General features: G+C 44.7%; 2 protein-coding genes across 5 annotated transcripts in view; one reads left to right on the forward strand and one right to left on the reverse strand.

The window, feature by feature from the left end:
- Window positions 1–5,946: 5,946 nt before the first annotated feature.
- LOC115529473 (myeloid-associated differentiation marker homolog) lies at window positions 5,947–8,595 on the reverse strand. Its single transcript, XM_030338231.1, has 2 exons — window positions 8,489–8,595; window positions 5,947–7,252 (listed from the first exon to the last, which is right to left on the reverse strand). The coding sequence occupies exon 2, from the start codon at window positions 7,088–7,090 to the stop codon at window positions 6,227–6,229; it is 864 nt and encodes a 287-aa protein (XP_030194091.1). The 5' UTR covers window positions 7,091–7,252; window positions 8,489–8,595; the 3' UTR covers window positions 5,947–6,226.
- Window positions 8,596–9,206: 611 nt separating this feature from the next.
- arhgef11 (Rho guanine nucleotide exchange factor (GEF) 11) overlaps window positions 9,207–14,015 on the forward strand; it is a 31,841-nt gene continuing 27,032 nt past the window's right edge. For 3 of the 4 annotated variants that reach the window (XM_030338030.1, XM_030338033.1, XM_030338032.1), the window contains exons 1-3: window positions 9,207–10,786; window positions 13,279–13,293; window positions 13,951–14,015. The exon at window positions 13,951–14,015 is cut by the window's right edge and continues 33 nt beyond it. In XM_030338030.1, the coding sequence (XP_030193890.1) occupies window positions 10,752–10,786; window positions 13,279–13,293; window positions 13,951–14,015 (115 nt within the window). In that variant the 5' untranslated portion in view covers window positions 9,207–10,751. The remainder of the gene's footprint in view (window positions 10,787–13,278; window positions 13,294–13,950) is intronic. The other variant, XM_030338031.1, reaches the window with a different exon arrangement.

Raw genomic sequence — 14,015 nt, forward strand, 5'->3', positions numbered from 1 at the left:
CCACAAGCCTCCATTGCCACAACCTCCAGATGGCTTACGACCTACGGCAACTCCTCGACTACTGCAAGCCAACAAATTGGCTCTTGCACACCAGACACGCATTTTGCTTTATTTTAGGTTTTAAAGCATCTTAAAATACCCAAATCATCGCTCCAATACACAAGTCAGCTAATGGCCTACAAGGAAATGCTGAAGCTAGTGTTAGTGATGGCGATAGAAATGGACAAGCTTGCGTGTACAAATATGCAACTAGAATTGCAAGGTTCACAGCCCAGTTGCATAAGTGGTCACAACCGTTGGATTGTAAGCAAGGGTAAAAAATAAAAAAAACTTCCCACAAACTAGTCAACATGGTCAATTGAAAGCCTGTACAAAACGACCCTGGAATAGTCAAATGCAGCTTTACTGCGGATGAATTAAGCCAAATTGCATAAACGGCCAATGGTAAACAGTATACAAATACAATCAAGGTTGCACTCACACTAGGCCATCTGGCCGTGGCCAACGCAACTGTGGCCTGGCCACGGTAGGCTCTTGTACATACGCCATCACGTCGCTAGCATCCAAACAATTCTACCAAACCTTAACCAACTAGTGAAAAATCGAACAAAACTTTAGCACACACCCAGTGACTAATCACCTTGTCCAGGGGTGTTCCAACGTGGTTTACCAGAGGGCCTTGTGGACTTAAAGTAAGCCACACATTTGACAGAGACAGCACGGAATGACGTTAAACTAAGCTAATCTACAGGTTACTAGTGCTAGTGCAATTACATGAGCATTTTGCACAATATTTGTACTCCAATGCTACGTAAAGCAGCCTTCTTCAGAAACCCGTAGCCTGCTACATTGAAGGGCAACTGTAACAAATCCTGACCAAGACCGAAAGATGGCTCTGGAAGCCACTACGGCCCACGCAGCAGATTACTGCGTGGACCGTGGTGGCTTCCAGATCAACCCTTCGGTGGACCATTCATACACATGTATTCCGAGGATGTTTTGAAGACATTGAGTCCCATGGCACTAGATTCCTTTGAAGACTAAGTTGGTATGGGGGGGCCCAAAGGGGGCCCCCCCATAGATCTTGTCAGTCATCTAACACCTGTTAAGAAAAACACACACACATCACAAGATACAAATCAGCAAAGCTAGGTTAAAATAAAGCGGCGACATGCATGTCAAGGTGCAAAGAGCAGGGATACTGATGGCTTGTGTCTGAGGAGACAGCCCAAAAACAACAATTAAAGGAAAATAACTTTTACTCACTGCGGTGGTCTGTTTCGAAGTGCCATGTTGGTAGCAATATTTGTCTGGGCTGTTCAGACAAATGCCCACAAAAACAAACACGCAACAACGCATACTTTCAGTTTGTATAAAGTGACAATAGTGATCTGCAATCTAGATCGAAAACTTTCAACCCTCACTGAACTCAATCTCGATTGACACAGGCCGATGCGAAAAGTAAACCAAACCCATTGTGTTCACCTTTAATAAAGGGGTGCGTGACAGGTGATCTCAATTAAGAGCTAATCAGAAAGAACACACTGATCTGCCATGAGTGAGACGTTCAAAACGAGGACGAGGATTTAACGGAATTGTTACCATTCAAATTCAAATTTCTTTATTATTGGATAGGGTATGATATCAATGATTTGGGCTTTGAGTAGGCCTATATTTCTTAAATATATTTCTTACATTTTTTCACCCCTTCGCCTTTTGAATATGAAATCTATAATCTCAGCCTTTCTATAATTTGCCCAACACATATTTTATTGTTCAAATAAAATCCCATCCTTATTTTGCCATTCATATTGAATCTTTACTGTCTTTCATTGTACAACACAATTATCTAATAATTATTCATAACGCTCTTCCATCTCCTTGGCTGCATTAAGACGAGGCTCGGGTCAGAGCAAAGATCGGGATCCACACATGATAAGGGATAAAGTTATTTATTAGAATAAAGTAAGTATCATGAAATCTGTAAAGGGATTAGTGTAGCGTATGGAAGATTAGAAAATGTGCGATTATATGGTTTGGACAGAAAACCAGTACCAAAATCACAAGGACCGACCGAGCCAGAACGGAGGAAACTTACCCAGACAGACAAAACAAATACTGGGAACAACAAACCATCTTTACCATGTGAAATACCCAAACAAAATGCAACAAACCAAACCTGAACAGCAAACCAACATATGTGACCAACCAACTGAACTACTGACCAAACACACAATTCTTTCGACTAGCCTATGTATATGGGCAGTGGAAAGTGTGCTGTGGGGATGTTGAATAGTGTTAACATAAAACAAAACATGGAACCAATCCAAAGGTCCAAAACCTTAAGGAACCACCCTAAACAGAACCCAAGCCCACCTGCCTCTGTGGAAAGAGAGAGACTGGCTAAAGCCTGCGTGGCAGACCTGCACAGGTGCACCTCATCAGCTGACAAGCCTCTCAGCCCCGCCCACTGGCTACCTGTAGCAGGTAGGCAAACACAGAGGACCCAGCAGACGAAGGAGAGAAAGAGCAGTCACAGCTGTCACATCTGTTGCCTGAAGATTCTTTGTTTGTCTCCAACAAAACCTTCAAAACAGATGAATCATTGGCTCATCCCAGAAGTGTCAAATTACTTTTGTGTGTCAAAACGGGCAGGGTGGTCGTGGACTCCTGAAAAATACTATGGTTGTTTTGTATGTAGAATAAAATGCCATTGTACATTAAAAAAAAAAACGGAAGACTTTCACAATGCAGGATTCTGGGAATGCAGTGATGGAATCCCGATAACACCTGTTCCCTAATAAATGGGCTCAAGATTCTGAGTCTGCCTGCAAGAGATTGTGTGTGTGTGTGTGTGTGTGTGTGTGTGTGTGTGTGTGTGTGTGTGTGTGTGTGTGTGTGTGTGGTTGCAACCCGGTATCACGCGATTGCGTGCTCCTGCGCACGAACGTTAATCTATTGAAGCGTGTTCCAGAGCACGATAGTCCGACTTTTTGCGTGTTACACAGAACGAAATGTAAACCAATGCATTCTGAATGGGAGTGTTCTAAGACAATTATATCTGTACGGAGCTCCATAAGGGATTAGGGAGAACGCTCCCGGACAGAACCTTAGTTTGGAAGTCATGCTTAGTGACACGACAAATAGCCTACTTCCAATTGAAATACAAAATTTAGAAAATAGGCCTACGTGTCCCTGATCACGTTTCAATAGATTAAATAACGTGACAGTGTCACGTATTTCCGTGAGACCATACCCGTACTTCCATGAGTATACTTAAAGGAAGTATACTATCCGCACTATCTACTACGTTATTTTTTCAGATGTGAGTGCTGTTACAAATCGAGTACTCCGTGGTGCACTAACCGGAAATTACGATCACGACTGCCGCCGTGGCTCCTCCCCTGCAATAAACATCCCGCTTTGAACGGTGAACTCTTTACGCCTAGCAGCTATAAAAACTATAAAACCTACAAAATGACTATCAATGCAGGCTATGTGGAAAATGCGCCGACTTTGGCTCAGCCTGGCTCCGCCTCTTCCGCTACGTAGCTAAGATGGCTGCCGTTGAGTACGGGGAGTGTCTTAAATGCATAACTTAAATCGTCATTCTCCGCCATCTCCATTGATTGAGTGCGCAATGAATCTTGGGAGGGATACGTTGGGCCGTGAAGGATCTTGGGATATGTTGAGCCGTGAAGGATACAGCCGATGCATCCTTCAAATCCGGGAAAAGAAGGCTGCATTCGTAGGCCGCATTTGAAGGACCCTTGGAATTGGGACAGCACTTGGCGCGTCGCTGTGACGCAATCTGCGTCGACGCATCCTTCGAATGCAGCCTTCGAAGGATGCGTCCTAGGAATTGGGACACAGCCATAGGGTGTCTTATGATGACTTCATTAGGGATTTGGGAGAAGGCGGCTCCCTGACCATTTATGGCCAATTACCATATTACTGCCACGCCCACTCCATCTCCGAAAGATCTCTGATTAGCAAACATAGCTGTTTTAAACAGCATTTCATCTCAGCAAATAACATATTTTCTAAACCAAACTGATAAGTGATGACAAAATCAACTTTGAATTCATGAAAACCCCATAATACCTTTTGCGGACCACATCATATGCAAACGGTAATAAATAGATAATAACTAAAGTTAACCAAGGATAAACTGTGAATATTAAATACCCATGCAGTCGCAGAGCAAGGAGTGCCAGCGCCCCCTTTGGACATTACTGCAAGGCCACTGCAAGGTGCAAACAGTCAACAACGGTGTGTTTATTAAGCCAACACAAATGAACACTAAACATAAATAGAAAACACAATGGAACTAACAAAGGATTTAAATAATACATCCACCAAATCTGTAATTGCACCCCTTAGAACTATTGTTAAGTTGTTTCATCGTTCGAGTTTTATAGGCTATTTCAATTTTTTAACTTGAAAAGATGCGAAAAACTTAACTAACTCACCTTCCATAAGTCAAAAAATACCTTAGGCCGTTAAAAATAGTCAACATAAATTATGCTCTTGAGCAATAATTAGTTATGCATCCTGGACAATAATGTACAGCCTATGGCACAGAATACTTTCGTTTTCCATGACCCTTTGTACCCGGAAATAACCTGTTTATCAATGGTGGATTTATTCAAATGTATAAAAAATAATCCGTTTTAATAAACCAATAATTAAAAAAAAACATTATGTTTTGACCATCTCACAGGAGACAAACTCATAACACTGCCTCTTTCATGCATACATTTATATATGTATGTGCAGGGGTGAACATAACTTCTTTATAGAGTTACTGTTGAGAACCAGGACATGGTTCTTCATTGCTCCACTCCACACGTCACATCGGATCTTATGAAACGTAGCCTACCCAGTTTCACAGAGGTTTTTTGCGTCACCTTTTTTTTAATCAAACTGCAGCAGCGGAGCGTTTGATTATCTGACAAAAGGAACGTTGCGATCAGCTGATTTTGCGCAGTTCTCCAGTGTGTGCGCGGTGCACAGCGTGCACACACTGATATAACTGCATTCTAATGTTCTATTCTATAAATACCCTCTTAATGTGCCGACAGCCATACAACGTGGCTACTTATAAATGCCAGTATCAGTATATGACCAAAACTCGATTCTATCCTTTATTGTATGCAGGTTTTGATTAATTTGTAACACACTTAATTTAAAGACGAGGCTGAGAATAGGCCAAATCAATGCAATGCAATCCCAAATTTTAGCAACTACACAACATTGTCAAAAGCAAATTATTAAGTGGTACAGAGTGCAGAATATATAAGAATCAGAACACAAGGTCAATGTGTTGGTGGTTTTATTAGTGGTAGTCAAATGAGGTCACAAGAAAGTATAAAAGGTTGTGATATAAGTGCAATAACAAATAGGTAGGCCTTGATAGCTTGTACAAAGGAAGCTACAGTGAATGTTATATTACAGTAATAATGGCTCCTTTCCCATTAAGGGATTCAAATTCCCTGTTACCCTCACACGGTCCTTAACCAATCACACGTCTGCAGGCCTACATAAGCATTATCGCTGCCTTCAGATTTCCATCAACACCAACATCAGTGCAAGATTATCTATCATCCACTTTCATCATATATCATCTCAATGATGTTAAAAGTGTACATGGACGGAGTTCTAATGGCAAATGTAAAAATGTCTCATTATTTTGCCACTCAACGTTTGTCTGATTGAGTTTCGGTCCCCAGACACCTTGACTGATGATCGATTGGTGTTTTTTCTCCCTTTATATTTACTGGACTGCTTGTATATATATATATATATATATATATATATATATATATATATATATATATATATATATATATATATATATATATATATATATATATATATATATTATTCCTATCATATCAAGTAAGAACAACCACTACAGTTTTATCAATATATGATAAAAAAACAAAATAAAGAGCTTTCAAAATGATGCGCAACGGCTCACATATAAAACAACACTATTTAACAAAAGCAGATTTCAGGGAAATTCAAGCAGGAAATCAGGGACATTCAAATTGCTTGGCAGTGACCTTTTAAATGTTGGTTTCACGACTCAGTATAACTCTGAACAACTCATAGAGCGATGCAGGCCTATGTTCAGATGCTTTGGCATATCTTACGGTGCAACAGCACATTGTCATGCCTTGGTCAACGGTTGCACGCTCTCCCAACTTTATGCATACATCTTTTAAATAACACTGACAAACACCAGGCGGGCAGAGTACGCCAGGTCGGCCAGGTACAGCAGGAAGTTGACGGCCGTCAGCACGGCCACGACGATCAGATCGGTGCGGGAATTCCGGTTCCGGTTGCGGTTCGCCTTGGAAAACTGGAACACGGGCCACAGGATAGTGGCGGTCAGGTACATGGCCACCGCCAGCAGCGCGTACACAGACAGGAACTTGGGCAGGGGCACGGGCAGGTAGCCGGTGCAGCCGCCGACACACATCAGCACCACGGCCATGGACAGGATGAAACAGATGCAGTAGACCGCCATGCACCACTCCAGCGCCGGGTGGGAGTCGTACGTCACCGGGCTGCTCACATAGATGAAGATCACGCACGCCACCGTCGTCTGGCACACCTTGAGCAGGCCCGGCGCCGTGGCCATGTAGCCCGCCACCTCCCCGGGCCGGGCCTTGGTCAGGCTCACCTCCAGCACGTAGGCCAGCGTGGCCAGGCAGGAGAAGACGGTGGAGGCCACCCGGTGGCCCTTCACCTCGCTAGACATGTTGTTTGTCTGGCCCCGGAGGAACGTCAGCGGGAAGAGGATGGAGGCGGCGAGGCAGAGGTGCGCGGAGTAGGAGGCCACCGTGATGGGGAAGTTGTTCCAGGAGACGGGCACCCGGGCCTGGAAGCCGAAAGCCTCGGCCAGCAGGACCAGCAGGGTGAAGGCGAAGCCGAAGGCCCAGCAGAAGATGCACCAGTCGGTGATGACGTGGCTGGGGAGGGAGCCGCCATGGGCGGCCGCGCTGAACGCCGTGCAGGTGCACAGCAGTGCGGCCACGCGTGCCCATAGCAACTGGGACATGGGGACAAAGATCAATGGCATGGCGCTGGCGGGGGGGGGGGTTACCGGTTTGAAGCGACGGCGGTAGGAGAAGGCTGAGCGTGATTGGCCGATGCGCGGCCTTGGGAGGGTGTTTCGAGTGGGTGCGTCGTGTTGATCCTTGGCAGTTTGGAACGTACACCTATACCTTTACGTATAAAGGTCCTGTCGAGAGGATATAAAGAGAATTTGGTTGTTGAGGTGATTGTGTTGTTGTCGTTATTGTGCTACAATGCTCTCTAAGAAACCTTGTGACTGGGACAACTGTACATCCCCAAATGATACAGAATAAATATCTATATATAATATATTATTATATTATTATTATTTTTTATATAAAGTAATCAGGCAGAGGTGGATGATAGTTAATGAGTATGCTTACCATGTCTGTACATTTTTACTATTAACGCATGTGGCAGAATATAGTGACTAGTGAATTTCCCTCTATGCCTAATGGATGCCTGCAGGTTGACTAAAGGCAACACCCAGACTTTATGGCTGGGTTTGGCTGGACTGTTAACTCGACGACTCGGCTAGTCTACAACACAACTCTTTTTCAGCCGCCGCAAACACCATATTCTGACAACCTCCAGTTCTATCAAATTAATGTTCCGCTTTCCGCTCCTCCGTGGTGACATGCTCAGGCACAACATAAAATATCTGTCAAGACTGAGGTATGTGCACTTCGTCTGATTGCTAAGAGATTTATTGTTTTATAGAGACAATTAAAATACGCGCTGGTGTGTTAACGGATAGTAGGCGGTTTAAATGAGGTGTTGAAAAAGGGGATTCCGTTTTCCTCTGAAGAACAAACAGGAAGCCACATGTTGCAAGTCCGCACTAACACACTCAGACCTACGTCAAGCCAACTGTTCTAAAAGTGTATTTTTAGTAATTATTTATTTAACCTTTAACAATCTTAACCTGCCTGAAACTAGCCTATAAAGTCGAAGTGAATGACATCACAAACATTTATTTGCAAACATGAGTGACGGGAACAAAAGTAGAGTCCTTATAACAATTAAACCCTAAAGGCATTGGATTTGATTGAGTTAACGGTGGTGCTTATTCACTTTAGATCTTTATATTCTTCACTGGTATAGGCTATGCATCAAACATAACTACGACACAGTTATAACTTTAACACATAACTTTACTACTAAATCATCGTTTTTAAGAAGGAACTATCAAATAGTAAGTATTAATAAACATAACGCATACATCTTCGCATACAGAAATCCAGTCTATAGAAATCAAGCCATTGTAGCCATGGATTTGCGATAACCACGCCTTTTCTAAAATCCCAAAATAGAACTAGAATAATGACTAGTCGAATGACTAGTCTCGTCTAAAGCTGTGCATATTTTACAATGGGGGGGAAAACGGTATAATGTTGCTTACCGGGTTCTGTGTCTACAAGCTTGTTCATTAGGACTTGCTTTAACAGTGGGGTGAAACAGTTACTGAGAAAAATGCCCCACGCCCCGCGATGCCCAAATTTGGTAGTGAAGAATGTCTGTTTTGGCCACGCCATCCTCATTGTTATTCTCTCATCGGCCGCTTATGGCTAACGTTTCACATTGCAACATTTTTATGAAATCTCACAAACATAATCACTTATTCTTACACAAACTTTCTCTTTTTATTAGTGAATTTGATTTCCGATGCAGTAACATAGGCCTTATTAAATGATAATACAAAACATTTTTTCCAATTCCTATTAATAAGCCTACTAGGCCACCTGAATGTCACGTCCTGGTTAAAAAAAAGGTGATTTTTCCATGGCCTATATTCTACAATACCATACGTTAAAATAATAACTATACATGATTGGAATCCCCAGGTTTCTTTTTATAGTGCTACATAATGTGTATGCGTTCAACTATCAGACAACTAAGTTACTTGACCGATAGTATAGTTCATGCTTAGGAAATTACTAGCCTGGCACCGCCCACCTACCAAATTCCGCTCAATTTTCATTTCACTTCAGTACAAATGAAATGAAGTACGATGGTCTGGTAGGACCAGGCTAGTCAATCACTTGGTTGTCAATGCAATGGATATCAATACAACTTGCATCCGTTAGAGGGCGCGAAAGAGCCAATACGGAGCATGATGAGCAGCAGCGAGTCAGCGACCTGCACAACACAGCCGGGGCAGACTGCAGGATAGCTGCTGAGCAGGGCTTTAATGGAGTGAAACTAACATCTCGCTTGTGCACTATGGAATAATAGCCGTGTTATTACTTGCTGACACTTCAAAAATAACCCGGAAAGACAATTCCTATAATACAACTGTGGTTTGTTATGAAGAGGAGCCAAAGGACACCTCTACTGGACTAAGCTACTGGGCTATCGAGTAGCATTGGATCTTATCGCACAAAAACAGGACACTGGATTTGTCGTATATTTGTACTATCTCGAATTAATTTTTTGCTGTGTCCTGGACTCCAGCAACGCATACCAACACCCGTTTGCGTAGGTTAAGGCTTTGGCACCTAAACAAACAAACATAGCTTGTTAGCATCAGCATTCCACACTGCAACGACTTGATAGCGTATGCCGCAGCCGGCACGAAAGTGTTTTGGTCCAGCCTCGGCGCCCACGCGACACCGCGGATTGACGTCGGCCCAATCTGCAGTAAACTGGCAGCACATAGCAGGCCGCTGCATATATGCTGGTTATTAATTGCTAGCGCCGCAATTCTTGTCGTGGCTAAATTGCCAATCAAATATGCAGATTGAGTAGTAGTTTGCGTTGTGTTATTATACAACAGCTCTGTTGTATAGTTGAGGGATGTAACGCACACCGTTGTCTTTTGCTGGGTTCACTGTTGTTTACAGTATGTTAGTTTATACATTGAGCTGGTACAAGACGCTTTAATTGCAGGCTTGTCAAGTATGATAAGTGTGAATGTTGCACCTTCGCTCTTGGTAGCTGCATTTAGGTTTTTATAGTCACAGTTGCAGCAATGCAGACGCCTCCTACACAAGATCAAATGATAATGAAGAATGAGAGATGAGAATCACAGGCAATGCAAACATTTGGATGAGCACATAAGGGGTAGTGAGTGTATGCGGACTCAGGTATTGTTTAGATGCACATGAAATCCGTTTTCTTGTTTAAGTAATATGTCTGAATGTATTGTAAAATAAGCTCGGTACAGTTCATGTTTCTGACAAGCTGTCATATTGCAGGCAGTTGTAGGAGTGATGCTCTATTTGTATGCGTTTGCTGGGATCAGTGTTAATGCATTGAGCGGTTTTTTTTAAGGGAATCAGCCACCATTGATATACTTCAGATGAGACGCGGGGGGGCGGGGTTGTTGACCTCGTAGAAACAAGGGAAGCATCCGCCTGCCATGCATAATTAATGAGCCCAAACGCAAGCAGTCTCGTTTTAATCCTTTTGACCACACACACACACGAATAACGCGCCACACAAAAGCGAGACTCTGTACATCCAAACAGACACGTCTGTAGATGTAAACCTTATGGACTCATGAATGGGGTACCGTATTGTGGGAACCGAGTACCAAGAAAAGCCTGGATCAGAACATGAGGGGATTGAGGCGGTGATGATGGAGACTACAGTGGGCAGCTAACGGAACCACTGGGAACGCCACATTAAAGACGGCCGCAGGGAGTGGGCTGGCCCCTGCCAAGATGAGCCTCCGGCAACCGTCTTCCACGTTGGACAGGTAAGAAGAACTGAGAGGGCGCTTGTGGGAACCGAAAGAACAAGTTCTTGTATTGAATCCAATCAGAGGTTAGAAGTTTCCTCAAAACCTGCCGCACGAAAGTAATGACTGGTTACAAGGGAAAGTCCCACTCAGTGTGTGGACTTTAAAAAAAAACACAGATGTACTCAAGTTAAGTAATGTGATTGTACAGTCACACACACACACACACACACACACACACACACACACACACACACACACACACACACACACACACCAAACAAACAAACCGGTTGCACTACCAGATTACAGTAAACAATATTTCTTTATCTGAGATTCATCCTCTCAGTCTGACCTCTGGAAGAACAAGCCAGGCAAGCTGCCACTTTGGTGGTAGAAAAAAAGACTTCTGAACATGTGTGTTTGTGTGTGTCGGTTGACATGAGAGTGGATACGTCAATTGGTGACACATTGTTGATGATGGAGATACTGTGACCTCTTGTGGATGCTTTGGTGTGCCAAAGGGCTTCAGTGTTGTGAATGTTGTCATTGTTTTTTGTTGTTGTTGTTTGTGTTAGTGATTTCTCAATCTGCTATGTTTTCCCTTGCCCTCTCCCATTTATTTACCACCTTTTGACTGTTCTCCATGCAATGCACTGTGGGCGACTTGGTCCGGGCAATGCGCTGAAGTATTTGTCACTACTGCATTGATCTCTCATCTCTCACTCTGTGTGCATCGGCTTCGTTCACATGCTTCTCCTGTTCTCTCCCATCTCCACTTGTCTCCCGTGTGTGTGTACCCCTCTTCCCTGCGTGCGTGCCTGCCACCGCTTCCCGTGTCTGTGTGTCATGTGACAGCGGGAGGGCCAATAAGAGAAACTCCCACCTGCTCAGGTAGGACGGCTGTCCAACGAGAGCCACTGTGCGGTTTGAGGCGGTGAAGCCTACAGATTGTGGTGTGCATCTTGGGCATGTTGTTCGACCTCGGGTGTGTCCTCTGTGTGTCGCTTCATGGCGTCACCGCTCGTAGGGTGGGTCCAAAAATCAACTTTCAGAATTCCACCTTTTCCCCTGGCCAGAGCTGAACAAATGACGGGCCAAGCATTTGTGTTGATTTGTGGATTGGTACATTCTAGGGTTAGAATGTACCATCTGCTGTTCATTTTGGACCCTGGTACCAAGGCAAGGAAAACATTTGAGGAAATGGGCAGACTCTTCCTTGGACGCAGTCTCTGTTTGCTACATCACTGCCAGTGTCAGATTTGTAATGCATCCGGTTTGTGAACTGTCAAAACCATTCGCCCTTTGTTGTTGTGCTATAATAATCGATATGTGCTTGCTTGCATGTTGCCTGGTCTTCCAATCCCTGTTTGAAATCTGATTGGGTGACATCCCCCAACCAACATCCGTTCAGCCCAAATAGGAGCTTTTTGTATTACCCGCAACCACCACCTCTGCAGAAAATAATGTTCAAACAAGCCTAAACCTCCCAAGCCTCATCCCAGAGGATGTTGCCTCCGATGGTGCCAACGTTTTAACACATCTGAGCGCTAATACATCATTAAAAATGCTTGAGTACAAATTGTGGCTGCAGTAAAGAAACAACAACAACAACATCATAAACAACAAGAAACTGCTGGTGTAAACAATGCATCCACCATGACTTGCCAGCCAAGTTGGGAAAAATATCAGACAATGAACTACATTGACTTGAACTTGGTTCATTGACTAGAACCTGCTGGTACGGCCGTTATGCATCACTGAATAGCCGGCGTGGTTACGTTGCTTGCTTTCCACGCCGTTGCTTGTGTACCCGACTGAGCATAGTCGGCCAAAAGCTGCTTGATTATCGCTGTTACCCACGGCGGTGTAATATACCCTCTTCAGGAAGGCACCATCGTAGGGCAACCACAGGTGTATCTGGGATGGTAGACTAAGGAAGGTCTCACACATGGACCTTGGACCATGGGTGCTGCTACACAAAAACAGGAGACCCATAGTTAAGGCTCAGTTATGGTCCCACACGTCGACGCAACGCAATGGCCGCGCGGACGCTTCAACGCAGTCCTGAACATGTTTCGGTTCCGTGTCGGGTTTAAGTGAGCAGACCAATCGCAACCCTTGCCGTTACAATTTTTGGGAGGCTCACGTTGGGCCCTTGCGGTGGATGCAAGTGGGATCCGCAAGGGCGTAATGGGTCCGTAAGCCCCCTTTGCGTTGCGTCGACGAGGAACCATAACCAGCCCTTAAGTGTTACAATCTGTGGTGGGCCTACGATACGCCCCTGTGTAAAGAGCGTGAACGAGGCCTTCAGTGTGGAGTGTTGATGTCTGAAGGCATCTGGGTGGGTTTTTGGGGGGGTCCATGTCTGTCCACGGGTGCCCGCTCCTCTTTTGTCATCGTGCTTCGGTTGACCTGCTCTTCATTCTAACTTCCTACTTTTTCTCTTTTTGTCTGTGTTCTCCGCTGCCTTTTTATTTTGTCCTCTGTGTCGCTGCCACCCCCTTCAGCCCTTTCGCGGCTTGGTGAGTTTTTCCTGATCAACCGCTTTCAGCTGCTTACCAACCACCGCCGTCGAGTGTCACTCTCTGTCTCTCTGTCTCTCTCTCTCTCTGTCTCTCTCTCTCTCTGTCTCTCTCTCTCTCTCTCTCTCTCTCTCTCTCTCTCTCTCTCTCTCTCTCTCTCTCTCCTGTACTCTGTCCCTGTCACCCTTGCTTGTCGCTCGCTCTCTCTCGCATCCACCTCCCCTGACACTTTCATGCTTGCATCTCATCTCTGTGGCACTCCCCTTACACACATCTCGCTCGCATCTCACTCCCAATGCACTCAATTTCCCCCATCCCACCGCGCCTCACGGCCATCTCTCTCTCCCTCAATCCCATCTCACGAGCAACATCTCCCCCATTTCACTCAGTATCGGGGATCATTTTGTTGACTTATTGTAATTCGTGGAATGGAATAGAAACCTTCAAACCCCGGGGGAGGATTTATTGAGCGCATGAACAGGGATCAATGAGAGGCAGCAGATCTATTACTTAGATCTGTCTCTGTCTGCCTCCCCCCCTCCTAAGTTCATCCCCCACACACAGCCTGCTCCTTAGAACCTTCTCCCATCACCCATTACCTCAAGAGTTTTCTGCTCTCTGCTTATGTTTCCCCCCCCCCCCCCCCCTCCCGTGCAGGCTCAGCAGTTTGACCATCGGGGACTCGGACAGGAAGTCCTCCCCCGGCCAGCCGCCCAGGGACC

Source organism: Gadus morhua, chromosome 17 (genome assembly GCF_902167405.1).
Source record: "Gadus morhua chromosome 17, gadMor3.0, whole genome shotgun sequence".
Classification (NCBI taxonomy): Eukaryota; Metazoa; Chordata; class Actinopteri; order Gadiformes; family Gadidae; genus Gadus; species Gadus morhua.